The sequence below is a fragment of the Diaporthe citri genome (genome assembly GCF_014595645.1).
Source record: "Diaporthe citri strain NFHF-8-4 chromosome Unknown scaffold_5, whole genome shotgun sequence".
NCBI lineage: Eukaryota > Fungi > Ascomycota > Sordariomycetes > Diaporthales > Diaporthaceae > Diaporthe > Diaporthe citri.
In genome coordinates this window covers 3,321,036-3,335,720 of record NW_025064850.1, presented here as the reverse complement: position 1 = coordinate 3,335,720, position 14,685 = coordinate 3,321,036, and the positions used below count along the sequence as shown (strand labels likewise).

The window sequence follows — 14,685 nt, the reverse complement described above, 5'->3', positions numbered from 1 at the left end:
CCAAGGCTGTCGAGGGTGAGGAGTGCGCGGCCCAGCATGGTGGTTGATATACAGCGTTGGATCAGGACAGACGGCCCATGTGCGACAAGAAGACGATGCTGGCTTGTGGAAGCCCAGTCACAGCACTGCGGCTGAACCGTGCCGGCTGGTCTACTTATACGTACCCGGCGAGCACGTTGCACGCGTGAGGTGCATTGCTGCGTGTCGCGAAGGCCCGAAACTGATATGTAATCCTGCAGTATTGTCAGACATCGGACCAAACTAGCCCGTCCGTCAGAGGTCTCAGAGCTCGGCCTCGCAAGACTTGGATGTGGAGGCGGTGTTGACTGGATGAGGGATCCGTTGCAGGTCAAGTATCCACGAGCTGAGTCAAAGTTGCGGGCAGACCCATGGAGAAGGTAGAGCAGCCAACCATGAGTCTGGCCAGCGCTGATCGACTTGACGAGCCGTGGTTGCTCGTTCGCCTTTGCCAGGCGGGCTCAAGTCCGCAACCAGCGCGTTTGTTGGGTGTTGGAAGCGGTCGTACTCGTGTGCCGATGGCAGTTTCTCCAACACATCTTCACAGCTTGACACTTTCGAGCGCGGGTCGTCCTGTCCCACAACGTCCCATCCGATCCCTCCGGACCTCCGTGGAGGGGAAACATTGAACATGTGCGAGTGCCAACGGAAGGCATCCCTTGCGTAGGCCTAATCCATGCCTCATTCAGCAGATTGGACTTGTTTTAAAGATATCTGCATTTAGACATTTGAGAGGTTGTCTGCCACCTGGCTGCCCTCACCAAGGTTCTACACCAATATTGTGTGTCTGTTTTGGAGTGGAGGGCCTCTTGTCGCCGAGATCCCTCTGGACTCGGCAGCCAGAAATATCACTTCATTATCCCCCAACACATGCCTGTGATATATGACCTTCCCAGTCTATAAGGGGTTTCTCCATTGTCAAGCCAAGCATGCAGACTGGCTGACTGGCAGAATGGAAGAATGGAAAAGGGTTCTCCTCGCTGTGTAGACCGTGCCCAACATGAGCGCAAGCACTGGCCTGCTATTTGGCCGGCTCACATCCTGCCACAGTGCTGTCCGCCTGCCATTATAGGCACCGCATGTTGGGGAAACACCTGGGGGTGGTGCCTGGCCCACCTGTTCTGCCAGACTGTCGGACTAATAATCAGGCTGCCCAGGCCGTCAGGGCTGTGGGACAACTATGATGGGCTGCCGAACCCAAGCCCAGCCCCGCTTTCTTCTCACCAAGCATCACAATCCATCACTTTTCACAAAGCCCATATTGAAGAAATGAGTGAGCCGAGCTGAACCTGAGTTGCGAACTGAACTGTGCACTGCACCATGTCGTTTCGGCCCCCCCCCCCTTCTTTTCGACCGAATTTCTTGACTTCCTATTGTCAAGCCGTTTCAAACCACACACAATTCATCCCTTTCCCATTATTCCAGCACCTCTGTCAGGTCATTCAGCCATGCCCGACCGTGAAGCAAACACCGGCAGGTCTGCCTGTCTTCGCCAGAGCCATCAGCCAACCCTTTCTCTGACCCCCACTGCCATTCCCTTCCTACCTCTCCCCTTCAGAATCTGATCCCACAAAGTCAGACAGACAGACACAGTGACCTCGGACCATCTCTCAAAAAGCAGAGTATTTCCACCTCCTCAGCTCCATCTCTCACCACGGGCACCAATCCCCCCTAATCTCCATCACCTCTGCGGCTCGGGAAGCCGGGGGGCATGACGCAAATCTCCCACGCCCTAGCCGCCAAGATGGGGGCCAGGAAATTGTCAGCCAGCGCATCCCATTTTGCGGTTGCCCTCCAGCCCTGAAACGGGCCATCATCTCGAATGATGATGCTTCGCAGGGCGAGGACAAGACTTCTTCCCCAACTCATCCGTGTGTCTCGGTGCGTACAACGTGCCTCTCGACAGGATTGTGGCAAGGGCGGCAAAAACACCACGGCGGGGGGCCAGGACGGGCTGCTGCAGTCTGACGCCTGCACGCCCGCTTGAGGAGACATGGTCCAATAACCCCATCCTTAGGGAAAACCCCATTTCCCCTTTTTCCCCCATCTCTCGGCCGTACACGAAGAAACCGACTTCAGAACGACCAATCGGCTCAGACAGGACATAGCTGCTGTCTTTGCCAGCAAGGCCTGCCGATGCGACTCGCCCGCCTGTTCGCCCAGGAGAGAACCTGCAGACAGAACACACGGCTCGCCCCGATGATGGACGGCAACGCGCTGGTGGACGACGATGGGACGACCTCCCTACACAAGCAAGTCACGTTCAAGAGCACGACACACATTCACGACCACTGGTTGCACACACCTCACTAAAATAACATCCAAACGAACACATACACGAAGAGGGGCAGCGAGCATGATCAAAAGCTGTTTCAATTCCTCTGCGAGCGACACGAATGCCGCCTCTTTCCTGCATAAAACGCCCCCTGAGGGTATGAGCCGATCGATGCGCCTACAATGCTGCGCACACGACAAAAGCCACGCCTGTCAATCCCTTTTGTTCGTCATTCATCAACATTCCGCACCTCGTCGCCCCTCTCCCGAGAGAGAGAGAGAGAGAGAGAGAGAGAGAGAGACTCCCCGTCAGGGAAAAGAGGAAACCCAAGGTCCAGCGATAGCTCCTCGAACGCCCTCGTCACGCTCCCTGAGGCTTGCCACGGTGCGCCGGCTGACGAGACTATTATACATGAATATGGACAATGTTTCTACACGGTTTTGGAGGGGCGCAGCTAAGAGCTATCAGGTCGAGGTGTCGTCCGAGTGTCGCCCCTGGGTGCCCTAAGTCTGAGTCCACCCCAACAGAGGCCAGGCCGAGCTCCAGACAACTCAAAAAGGTCAACGCCGCAAGAACGAACATCCATCTTCTGTCAACCAGATGGAGCGGTTTGTCCGTCCTCGGGAGATTGCATGCACAGCAACATTGGCCAGCTACTGGGTTGCAGCTACTCCTCTTCCGAAGAGCTTGCATCATCACTGTCATCATGCCGGTGACCAGCCTGTGCGGTCTCGTTGGGCTCGATCGACGGCACCGGCTCCTGGCTACCGCTTCCGGGGCGCTTGTACGAGTCCTTGAGTGCCTTCAGCTGCTCGAGCTTGCGCTCTTGCTCGGCCTTGCCCATGGGCTTGTTCTTCTTCTTCGCCGCCGACTTTGCGGCGTGGGAGCTTGGTGGAGCAGGGGCTGGCGCAGGCTCGGACTTCTTCAACTGTTCCTTATAGGTAGGGAAGGCTTTGAGCACCAGTTCAAACAGCTTGACTAGGGCGTCGTCGCTGAGCTGCTCCATGTCCAATTCGAGCTCGTCATCGTCGGTCTCCTTGAAGCATCAATAATCAGCCATATCCGGGGAGGGGGAAGAGTGTGGTGCTCACAGTCAGATTGGTATCCTTCTTAATGATATCAATCGCCTTTGTCAGGCTGTTGCCATCAAGTCTGCCGATAGCATCCGAGACGATCTCTTTCTCCTCGTCGCTGAGCTTCTTCTTCGCAAGCTTCTTGGCCGGGCCGCCGCTCGCCTTCTTGGTGGGATTCGCATTGCCCGCAGCCTTCTTCGGGCCGGCACCTGTACCACCACTCGCCTTCTTCTTGGACGGTTTGGTGGCCTGCGAGGGCTTCTTCTCTCGCGCCGAGTTTACTTCAGCCCGTCTCTTGATGATCTCGTCTTGGAGAGTCTGAATGACCGTCCGGCTGAGGTCAATGGAGGCCGAGTCAGGGTTGTCTGAAAAGAGCTGGTTGTTAAGTTCCTCGTTCTCTTTCTTCAGCCGTGCCATGGCATGGTCCAGCTTTCGTTGGGCCTCCTGGATATCGACGGTGTTATCCTGCTCCGGCTCGCTCTCATCCTCTCCCTCCTCGTCATCTTTGGCAGCTCCACGAGGACTAGTCGCGGCCGCGGCTGGTGCTGTTGCCTGAGCGTGTTTGCTCATCCAAGCCCCCTTCTCCGACCACTTTCTCTCAAACAGCTTCTCCAGCTCTTTGCCCGCTACGTGGACAGGATGGCCGTCCGGGTTGAACTTGACGCAGTTCTTGATCATGAGGTGGAAATCTGCCTTGAACGCATTGGCCGACTCGTATTCTCCACTGTCCAGCTTTCCGGTCATGGTACCCAAGTCCATCGGCTGCTTGATGACGCTGTGATAGGTGGGGATGTTCAGAGCCACCGGGTCAACAGGCTCCAGGAAAAACTGATTCAGGGTCCAGTGTTTACTGTGTTTCAGCTCCTTGAGAACTTCCTCACAGAACTTCATCTCGGGCTTGCGCTTGTTCTTCGTGTTTTTGGGCTGGAAGCCCAAGTCCTTGTTCTTGGGCGGATGAATGGGTCTCTTGGGCCGGTCGCCCGCGTTCTTCGTGCTGTCTCGGCGGATGGTGGGCACACCGGAAGCAGGCACAGCAAAGACAGGTGAGTCAGAAACCTTCTCCGCAGGTGAGCTTGCCGCAGGGCGTGACTCCTTCTTTGGGGGAGGAGGTTGGTGGTGTCGGGGCTCAGCGTGCCGTGTAGGCATCTGCTTGACGTCCTGCTTGACGGGTTTCGCGGGCTCCTCGGCGGACACCTCTGCCAGCCTGATGTAGATCCCGTCCACTGTTGCCTTGGCCGCCCTGGTCACGTCGTGATCGGACCCGTTGAACTTGGTGGCGTTTTCAATAATGAGCTCCACGTCGGTCCTGAAATCCGCCATGGCTGAGTACTTGTTTTCACGCAGGTTCTGTTCGATGAAGCTGATGTCCACAGGACGCTTAATCAGTGAACGGTACTGCTCCCAGACACCTGGCCACAGTGTCTGCACCGATGCTCTGAACATTTGTCCACTCTTGGTCTTCTTGACAAGGGCCAATACTTTCTTGATCTCCTTGTTCTGGTAAGACGTGATGGCATTGTTGGCAAGCGCCGGGTCATTCAACTTGCGAGACTTTCCGTTCACACTCAGGGCCACAGACGCTCCGGCCAGCGCCGGCCTCGCTGGTGTCGCAGAGCCGGAAGCGGGAGCTGGAGTCTCAGAAGGTGGATCTATGGCCATTGCGTCCTGCCCGCCGGACGTGGCAGGTTGCGCTTGCGCCGCCTTTCCTTGCGCGCCATCTTCTCCTGAGGTCCTGACACGCTTTGCGAGGGGCTCGTCGTCGAAGTCTTCCTCACGCTCCCGAGCAACTTTGGCGGAGTTCTGCGATGGCGCATCGGTCATACTAGTGTCGACTGTCAAAGGAATAGAAGCAGCATCCTGAGACTCATCTTTAGGGGATTTGGGCGCATTGGCGGTTGGCGAGACGGTATCACTAGCTGCCGCCTCGCTAGCTGCAGTCGCCTGGGTGTCCTCTCCTTGCTCTGTCTTCATGTCTGGCTCTTTCACTGGCGCCTCGGACATCTCCTTGTCCTTATCATTGCTCACTTCCGCCTCTGCAGTTTCCTTCGCAGCCTCGGTAGCCGGCGGTGGTTGCACAGTCGTAGCTGAGGCCTCAACCGGCGCGCTGGTCTCCGCAGGCTCTTGTGCCACCGGCTCTGCAGGTTGGTCGGGGGTCGGGGATGACTTCGCAGCAGGTTCGGCTGGGGGTGAAGGCGCCTGGGCGGACTCGGCCGGTGCATCAACCATCTCTGTGTCCTTGACCTCATTTTCGTCGGCATCTTTGCTCAGCTTTGTTGACTCAACCGCATCTGCTGACTCAGCTGTGGGCGGCGTCATGGCAGTTATGTGTGAGTTGGTCGCAAACGCGTCCTTGTTCTGGTGCTGGTTCGGCTCTGGAGTTCCAGCGCTCTTCAGATCGTCTTTGGATGCTGATGCATCGGCTTGGTGGTTTGTGGTGGCGCTGTCAGCCGCATCGGGGCCGTCAACGGGTGTAACGTGGCTGCGCGAGTTGACGCGTTAGTCTGCCGACCGGCAGCAAGAATGTTTTGAGGGTTGCAGGATGAAGTGAGTGTGGTGTGGGCGAACCCCAATCTATCTACATATGGAGCGCGTCGACGACAAGATGGGGAGGACGCGAACAGCGGGCAGTGGGAAGACAGCGGACTAAGAGCTAGGCATGTGGGATTTTTTGGGTTAGGTGCGACTCACCCATTGACCTCCAAGCCGTTGCGCTCGTCGGGGAGCGCAGTCGCGGCCGAGGTGGCCATGTCCAGCGAATGCGACTTTTGGTCGAGAGCGATGGGTTCCGGCTGCGACGTCATTACTGCCATTCGGGCGGACTGTGGATGCTGCAAATCGGCTCAGCGGGCGCGTCGCGACATGAAAGGGAAGCGGCGATTAATTGGGCACGAGCTTCGGGGGAGCGGCGGAGTGACTGAGATGCGCGCGACGGGAATTGTGGGGCAGGCGCGTTGCGACAACGGTGCACCAACGGCCGTTTTGGGCGGGCGTGCGAGGGGTGTAAGCTGGCAAAAGTGGGCTCAAACGGCGGGTGGGAAATGCGCAACGACGCGGACGATAAGAAATCAAACCGTCCGGGTCATGCACAAAATGTAAGTGTTGAGGTGGTGGATGGGAAAATGGTGGTTGCGCCGGTGTGTTTTTTTTGGCCTGAGGCTCGTGATAGCTTGGCGCGGCGCGGGATTGGGGATGCGAGATGCGACTGGGGGAGCAGAGGAAGAGAGGAAGGCTGAAATCAAAAATGCAAAAGGCAAAGAGCCAAAAGGTGAATCAATTTTAGCTTGGGCTAGCCTTGAAATGACGCGCCAAGTGGAGGCTAGCGGCAGCAGCGGGAACTCGGTGGTTGGTTTTTCCCAGCCGCCCCGGCGCTGCAATTGGCTGGCGCAGGGCAGGTTGCGGGGCCACGGCAGGGATCAGGAGACGTACCTCTTGTCGATGGTGCCTTCCGGTGGTTTACCTTCTAGGCTCAGAGCTCGAGGACGGTAGCAGCAGGCACATGCCATGCCCGTGGAGGGCGGGGGAGGTACCCTATTTATCAAGCGCGCAATCAGCTTCCAAGGGGGGGGGTCGATGAGGGGGAGGGGGAACAGCTCCCATTGCTCTTCCTTTTCTGAGCGCTGCTCGTGATTGGGCTGCGCTTGAGACGGGTGCCACCAAGCCCGACCAGCGACCAAGCAACTAGGCTCCTTGACAGAGCCGGGAAAGGGTGGTCCCTGCAGACCGTCATGTCGAGGTGCAACTTCTCATTTCGACTAGCAACTAGCACCTCTCTCACACCAGGCTGCCGAGATACATCTGCAAGCCCTCGATACCTGCATTTTTTTTTGGTCTATTTGGTGCTACCTAGACCGCCCGTCTATGCAGCTCTCAAGGTAATGCAGCACGGACGACCTCGCGAGTCTCTAATACTCCAGTCCACGGTGCCAGCTTGTGCCATCGGGCCTTTCTCTGCCCGGTCTGACTCGAAGTTGCAGCCGCGCACGGAGGCCTGATTCGACACCACGGAACAACAGTACCATGCGGGGGACAAGATGGCATGGCCAAACCTGTGTGCAGCATCATAACAGCGGCCATCGGTCTAGGTAGGTCGATAGATTATGTACGTCCCGAGGGGTTGCGTGGCAAGCGATGCAGGCAGACGTCTTGGTCAGGCAGAGGCAAAGTCCCCGAGACAAACCTGAGCCATCCACGGCAGCAACCCGCCACCGTTTGTGCAAACGCTTTGACGGCTGCTGTAAAGATGCGTTCGAATTCTTAGTCTCTCTCACATGGGCCATCCTTAGATCCGCACCGGTGGCCACGGTAGACCAAAACTGAGATGCTAGATGACTGGAAGCAGCAGCAAAACCGGGCGGGTGAGAGGATGGAGAGCAACGAGATTCTGTCACACTCCGGCCGCGACGACGCGTGTGGTAAAGCAAGTCGACTTTATTGCTGCTATCTTCTCGTCAGTCCTGGCCTGCTGACTCAGGCAGATCAGTACAAAGCAACAGTACTTCCACATGCATGCTATTCTGCCTTTCAGTTAGAAAGTCAAACACAATCCACAAGTATGCCCAAATCTGGTTACTCAAGGAAACCATTCTACTACCTAGGTACTCCTATCTCTCATTTTTAGTTGCCTGCGTGGAAGATTCCGTTTTCTCTTTCTTGTTTCCCAAGCAAGGCAAGGCTTCACTAGACTTAGTGTTAAATACCAGAGTGGGGCCCCTTGAAGTCGTCTCTGGAAATGCCTAGGTACGAACACTCCACATTTAATGCCTTCAGGTAAAGCAGAGCAGCCAGTCCAAGAATTTCGCGCAGGCTCATTCAGAATCTTTCTCATGCATAACTGTGACATGTTTTATTGAGGTATACTTGAATGCATCCATGTCAACAAGACGTGCTGGATTGTGAATACACGCCAAAGGTACTCGATGCCTGGCGCAGGCTGTGCTCGGACCATGTGGGCACATGCACTAGGAAAGGAAGTCGGTAAGGCCTAAAGAGGGCAGAAAAGTTCCTCTGCAAAAAAGTTCCCGCTGTGACCTCCCCCAAACTCTGCTCACTGCCCGTTCACCCTATCAGCAAATCAACCGCACAGCGATCTCTGTCAGGACTTCTCATTCCCTCCTCCGTCTTGAGCGCCCATTGCCCGACGTGCTCGTAAAACAAGGACAGGGGATACCATCTACAATCCTCCCGGGCTCGTCCAAATAAGGAATCATGGCCACAAAGAGGAAGCTTGCCAAGGTTGCTGCGCCAGTCCAGCAGAGCACCAAACTGCCCAACTCCACCAGGATAGACGAGAGCAGAACATCAGTCACAGTGCCTATACCTGCAAAGCCCAAAGCATCAAAACAAGTCGAGACAATCGAGATCTCAAGTGACTCTGAGAGCAACTACGACGACATCTCCGACGTGGACGATGACGAGGTCACAGAAGAGCAGACTGCACAGCCAGGCGACGGACAGCCGAAATTGGATGGAAATGAGGACACCGAGATGCAAGAGGAGGGCGAGGAATCAGATGCAGAGCCCACATTCGGCGACCTGATCCGCAACCATGAGACCGTCGATGTTGCTGCTGCACTCGGTGGCGGGCAATCGACCGATGCGAGCACCGCCCTGACAGCCGCCCCTCAACGACAAATAGCACCACCCTCCACCTCTTCCATCGGCATAGTACTCGCGCAGGCTCTGCGTACCGACGACGCTGACCTTCTCGAGTCCTGCCTGCACACCTCCGATGCCACCGTCATTCGCAACACCATCCAAAGACTAGACTCCAGCCTGGCAGGGGCGCTACTAACACAACTCACCTCACGTCTCCACCGGCGCCCTGGCCGTGCACACAACCTCATGACCTTTGTCCAGTGGACACTAATCGGCCACGGCGGCGCATTGGCAACCCAGCCAGACATCCAGAGACGGCTTGCCGAGCTGAACAGGGTACTGGAGGAGAGGACGCGGGGCCTGAACAGCTTGCTCGCGCTGAAGGGAAAGCTGGACATGTTGGAGGCACAGATGACTCTGCGCCGCGGGAACAAGTCTCGTCGGGCGTCGGGTAAGGACCACGACGATAGCGACAGCGATGACGACGAGGAGAATGGTGAGGAGGCGGGCCTCATTTACGTTGAAGGCCAGGAGGACGACACCACATCGAACGGGCTGTCACGGCGGAGAGGGGATGACGAGGATGACGACTTCCCTGTGGTCAACGGTGTCGCCTCCGATTCCGAGGAAGAGTCAGGCGACGAGGATGAGGACGATATGGACGTCGATGAGTTCGCCGAGGAGTCAGTGGATGAGGACGAGGTGGATCACGACGACATCGAGGAGGACTCGGCTGAGGAAGACGAGAGCGAGGCCGAGGTCGCGCCCCCTGCGAAAGTACAAAAGAACAGCAGATCCTCCTTTTCGAAAAAGAGGTAAACGGGGTTACCCGTGCGGAGTTTGAGGGAATAATAGAGTTGTACATGATGATACCATTATCATCCATCTCGAGGATGAATTCAAGGCCAAGCTATGAATGTCTAGCAATAGGAGGTGGCTGTACCTCTCTGAGGACCTGGCACGGTACTGGGAACTTCAAATCAACCCCATCGCATCAAGAACTTGCAATCAGAAAACACGTGCGACTGTGATTTGGGTTGAATAAATTTCAAAGTTTACCCAGCCTTTGCCGCCTCGTTGACGAGATCACCTACGCCGAGTGATCTTTGCAGCATCAACCAGCCCAGGCGGTAGTCTAGCGCGAAGGGTGCGTGCCCAGAACCTGATCTGCTTCCCAACAAATCGCCTCAAAAAGCGCGATCCATCAACAGCTGGTACCCGACTCGTGACCCAGTATCACGTTCCAGCCGCCGGCGTCAAACGCCTGTCCCAGAACCACCTCCTTCCAGTGCCCATGAACTTTGATCTTACTCTTGCACTTCTCCTTGATGGCATCTGCATACGTGGCCATGGTGGCCCAAGGGACCTGCGTGTCGGCCTGGTTGTCGTTGCAGCCGTAGATGGCGAGGCTGTTTGAGCAGCTGTAGCGGAAGCACCAGCCTCCGCCGGGCTTGTTGCCCAGGGTGGCGTTTCCAGGCATGTTCCGGATGTGGTCGGCGACCTCGGAGTAAGAACTCAGATAGGACGTCTTGAAGTTTTTGACCTCGCAGTAGATGGCACTCTGTGTGTGGGTCAGCATGGTTGCAGGAGATGCCAGGCTGCGTTCTGTTTGTCACTTACTGGGTCTTGGGCCTTGAAAAAGTTGTCGTTGACCACTGACGGAGTCGTGCCGGTGGATGGGGAGAGGTTGGTTGACAGAGCAGCGGTGTTGGCAAAATCCATGGACGCCGTTGTGATGGAGAAGAGAAGGGCGGCAATCAGTGCCAGGACGTTCTGCTTGAGAGACATTTTGCTTTTGTTCTTCTTGATCTGTTGCTAAGGACAAACAGGGGGAGATGGAGTGCAAGTAGTGGATAGGGGTGTTGTGTAAAAGGAGCTTTGGATGCAAATCGAGTTTCTGAGGGCTTGGTTCGTTTCTTTGTGTGTGAAATTCAGAAGATCGGTCTTGTATGTTTTCATCCTGACCATTCACAAGAAAACTGTTTGGATTTATCGCGAGTGCAACCAAATCATGGGTCTAACTGCGTGTGTTGCAAAGCAACGGCAGCTTTGGAAATAGCTACCATCCTACACATCTGGACAGTGACTTCCTAACTCGGACATTCATGGATGTCATCTGGCACAGAAGGTACGTGATACCTCGCTGCATGGTGAGGAGCCCTCGGTGGATTTCTGCTTCGTCAACAGCCCTTGTCATTGCTGATGCCCACAATCACATTCCAGCCGTCCGGATGAAAGGCTTGACCCAAAATCCTCTCTTTCCATCTACCGTGGATCCTCCTCTGAATTTTGCAATAGTCGCGGACATGTCCTGCATATTCAGCTATAAATGACCAAGGGACCTGAACGTTGTGGGATTCGTTGTCGTTGCAAGCGTAGACGCCAATGTTGTATTCGCAGCTGTAGCGCCAGCACCAGCCTCCGCCAGATTGGTGGCCCAGGGTAGCACTGCCTTTGAGGCCCTCGAGATGCTTGATCAGGCTGTTGTAGTGGTCCATGCCACTATCTCGGTAGCCAGGAACATTCCGGTCAATGTTATACTGTGGGAAGTTAGTGTGAAGCTGGTGGTGTGGATACACAACAGATGCTGCTTACCGGCCAGGCCGTTCGGTTCTTGAGTACATCATCAGGAAGTACTATTGCTGCAACCATGAGTAGGAGGCCGGTAATGAGTGTCAGCAGGCTCTGTTTGAGAGACATGTTGTGTTCCGGTGCTGCAGATGGCAGTTGTTGGATGGTGGGTGCTCCATCAAGACAAAACTGGACAGAAGCAGAAACCCTGCAGTTCTAAATCCCGTGTAGATTAGGAGCTTTATTAAATGAACAAGATGTCGGGGCAGTCAATGAGTTGCCCTCCCCCCTGATTCACCTTTTCCTGATTCACTGTCACTGTACCTGAGTAATCGTATGTTATGGGAGCTAAGCGTCCAGGCAAGTTGTTATCCATGGTGACTGTAGCTAGAGTTGGAGATTCACCAGTCTGGTATCACCAGGTTTGACGGCCCACAATTGAGGTCATTTAGAAAGTACCTACCTCCGTGGATCTATATAGGTAGGTAGCCATAAACCCTATGTGAAACTCAAATATACAATGTCAACTTCCGAGTATACTCACTCCTTAATTCCTCCGCCCAAGATATCATTTATCTGTTTCTGGTTTCGTTCAATAAACGAGTGTGACGGTACGGTGCTTATGTGCTGCTGGGTGTATTTCCAAGGGATTGGAAATTACTAGTCTTTTGGCCGAGCGGTCTATTTCGCCAGCAGTTTAATAGATTCGTCTCAACGAGCATTTATGTGCTCGGCTACCAGCCAGTATCTAATAAATCATGTTCAAATTATGCTATTTCGCCTTGGAACAAGTCAAACAGGAAAGAGAGCCAGCAAATTTTGTCCTTATATACTCCTTCCAAGTAGTTTGCAGTATTCGATTTTGTAAATGGGCAATGTGATTTGAACAGAATCACAGGTACAAGAACTGTGATCCTCACTATAAGGCCAGGAGTAACATATCTGTTCTTCAAATCTAACAATGAAAGAACATTGCTTATAAATAGAAGCAAGAACTAGAAGGGATGCACCAATATTTAATGGTCAAAGATACTAGCCACTAATATCTGGCCTATTTAGAGGTTAGAAAGAGGTTAAAATCGTGAACTTTGCCCATTTGACTCTGAGTGTCAAATGTCAGCATGGGATCAAGTCATTAGCTGATTTGGTTCTCTTACAATAGGATACAAGGGGAAGACTGACCATATAACATTCACTCTTCAAGCAAGGCTGATAAGTTGAAGATGTTTTTTAATAATTTTGAAGACTTTCTCCAAAGTCTCACACCTATATAGATAGCAACCGTAAACCTGCTACCAAATACCATGGAAACAGAGCCACAGTTATTGAATGAGGAAATAGAGAGCTCGTTTGTAAAACTATATAAATGTGGAGCAATGCGGCATCGCCGAACAGGGACGGACGGTTGGCTGCCGCCGGGCAAGCCGCAATGCCTAAATGGAGGTAGATACCGTTGGCATGGACGAAAATCTCAGGAATTGGATGCTGTGCTACCTCATGCAAGTTACCGATCATGTATGATGACAAGCTTAGACAAGGGAATGTGCATTAGGGTACAACAGACTTGCAGCATGAAAGAACAGCTCAGTTTGAAAATATGCAAGATTGTCCGCGGCCGTTTGCTCTCCTCACATGCAGAGTATCTTGATCTGACTGCTCATGTCTATTCTTTGACCCCATAGTTCCCACGGAATTGTACAAAAAGAGCATGTTCGCCAGCAGATGATCTGTTGTGTTCCCCATGCCAACTCATACAATTCAAACATTCTGCAACGCAAACCCTGGTACTTCACATTGCTCTGTACCCTCCCGGAAGCCAGCAACATTGCATCTGCCCAAATCGCAGCCCGGCTCTCTAAAGGCCATCGCTCAGGCTACCCGCGAACGGGACCATGGCAATCACGAGCAAGCAGCAGGATCCCGGCACCAGCAATCACGTCTCGGAAGCAGCCAAACCGCATGACCTGGTTCTCGAGGAAATCAAGAGTTTCCACGAGTCCCTAGAGTCAGAACGAATACACCGGGTGCTGATCAGATGGCGCAAGAGGAAGCGTGACGAGGAGCTCAGCAATGGTACCGCAATACTGGAGAAGATCCTGCGGACGCTCCATCAAGAGCTTGAGAGCCGCAAAGAGCGAGCAGAGCTTTGGGATCAGGCCTTAGTCGCGGAGCTCCAGCCAGACAGGGCGCGCCAGGAACTGGATGGGCGCGCCGCCGCGTCTGCCCTATCCCTCGAGAAGCAGACACAGTTTGTGCACGCTGTTGCCTCGGTCTTGAGCATTGAGGTGTCAGGAGAGGAAGTGGGAAAGATGCTATCAAAGACAACGGCCTTGACAGCTCCGGCCCCGGAGCCGCCCAGATCCATGCCGCCGACACCACCAGCCGAGAAGCACAGCCCTGTCACTCCTCACGACACGAGAACACTACACGTCGACACCCACATCCGGGATTCTGATCCCAAGAGACTTCCGGTTTCAAGGCCGGCCAGCCAGGGTGGAAGCCGTGACGACTACACGACTCACTTGCAAGGTCTAAGGCCACAGGGACAGGGCGATGTAAGCTCTCGATCGCCGCTCTTGCGAGGATTCATTCAGCTAACACACTCGTGCAATAAGACCAGGTCACCAACCCGAGCCCAGACGGCCGATCACTACGCGTCGACGTCGCCCACCAAGAAGTCGAGAACAGACGGTCCATCGGCCTTGAAACCACATGCTCCCGAGAAGAAATTTACCCGTCCGGCGCGCAACATTCGTGTATCGGACTGAAGGAAACGGCAACGGACGAAGTCACCTGGTGCCAGAAACGCCTGCTTTGGCGAAATTTACAAAGGCGTGAATACCCGCTCGTGTTCGGAAACCTGTCCATCTCGGTTTGGAACAACGCGACCCTACGGCCGCCGGAGAAGAATGCGATGTCGGCAGTCGGCTTGAACTATGAGCGAGATCGGATTATGGGCAGGTAGCCGTGACAGGTACTCGTTTGGGATGGTTGCCTCGAATACGGTCCAGGCCAATGGTCTCTTCCCCCCTTGATCCTCTGACTTAGGCAAGGACACGGGAATCCTGCCGAAGATGAGGTGCAGATGTGTGTGAAAGAATGTGGAGTGCACCTTAGCACAGGATCTCATAGGGCCTATCTGTCGACTGGGAG

General features: G+C 54.6%; 5 protein-coding genes across 5 annotated transcripts; 2 read left to right on the top strand and 3 right to left on the bottom strand.

Moving 5' to 3' along the window:
- Positions 1–2,960: 2,960 nt before the first annotated feature.
- Positions 2,961–6,167, bottom strand: INS49_011525 (uncharacterized protein; the record flags this gene model as incomplete). Its single annotated transcript, XM_043172238.1, has 3 exons — positions 2,961–3,329; positions 3,385–5,845; positions 6,055–6,167. The coding sequence occupies 3 exons, from the start codon at positions 6,165–6,167 to the stop codon at positions 2,961–2,963; spliced, it is 2,943 nt and encodes a 980-aa protein (XP_043023983.1).
- Positions 6,168–8,571: 2,404 nt separating this feature from the next.
- Positions 8,572–9,780, top strand: INS49_011524 (uncharacterized protein; the record flags this gene model as incomplete). Its single annotated transcript, XM_043172237.1, has 1 exon — positions 8,572–9,780. One exon carries the CDS (start codon positions 8,572–8,574, stop codon positions 9,778–9,780), a length of 1,209 nt encoding a protein of 402 aa, XP_043023982.1.
- Positions 9,781–10,016: 236 nt separating this feature from the next.
- On the bottom strand, positions 10,017–10,749 carry INS49_011523 (uncharacterized protein; the record flags this gene model as incomplete). The annotated part of the gene is made up of 3 exons (XM_043172236.1): positions 10,017–10,123; positions 10,180–10,522; positions 10,582–10,749. The coding sequence occupies 3 exons, from the start codon at positions 10,747–10,749 to the stop codon at positions 10,017–10,019; spliced, it is 618 nt and encodes a 205-aa protein (XP_043023981.1).
- A 392-nt stretch (positions 10,750–11,141) lies between these two features.
- INS49_011522 (uncharacterized protein) lies at positions 11,142–11,613 on the bottom strand (the record flags this gene model as incomplete). The annotated part of the gene is made up of 2 exons (XM_043172235.1): positions 11,142–11,501; positions 11,557–11,613. The coding sequence occupies 2 exons, from the start codon at positions 11,611–11,613 to the stop codon at positions 11,142–11,144; spliced, it is 417 nt and encodes a 138-aa protein (XP_043023980.1).
- Positions 11,614–13,424: 1,811 nt separating this feature from the next.
- On the top strand, positions 13,425–14,497 carry INS49_011521 (uncharacterized protein; the record flags this gene model as incomplete). Its single annotated transcript, XM_043172234.1, has 2 exons — positions 13,425–14,087; positions 14,153–14,497. 2 exons carry the CDS (start codon positions 13,425–13,427, stop codon positions 14,495–14,497), a joined length of 1,008 nt encoding a protein of 335 aa, XP_043023979.1.
- Between the last annotated feature and the right edge of the window lie 188 nt (positions 14,498–14,685).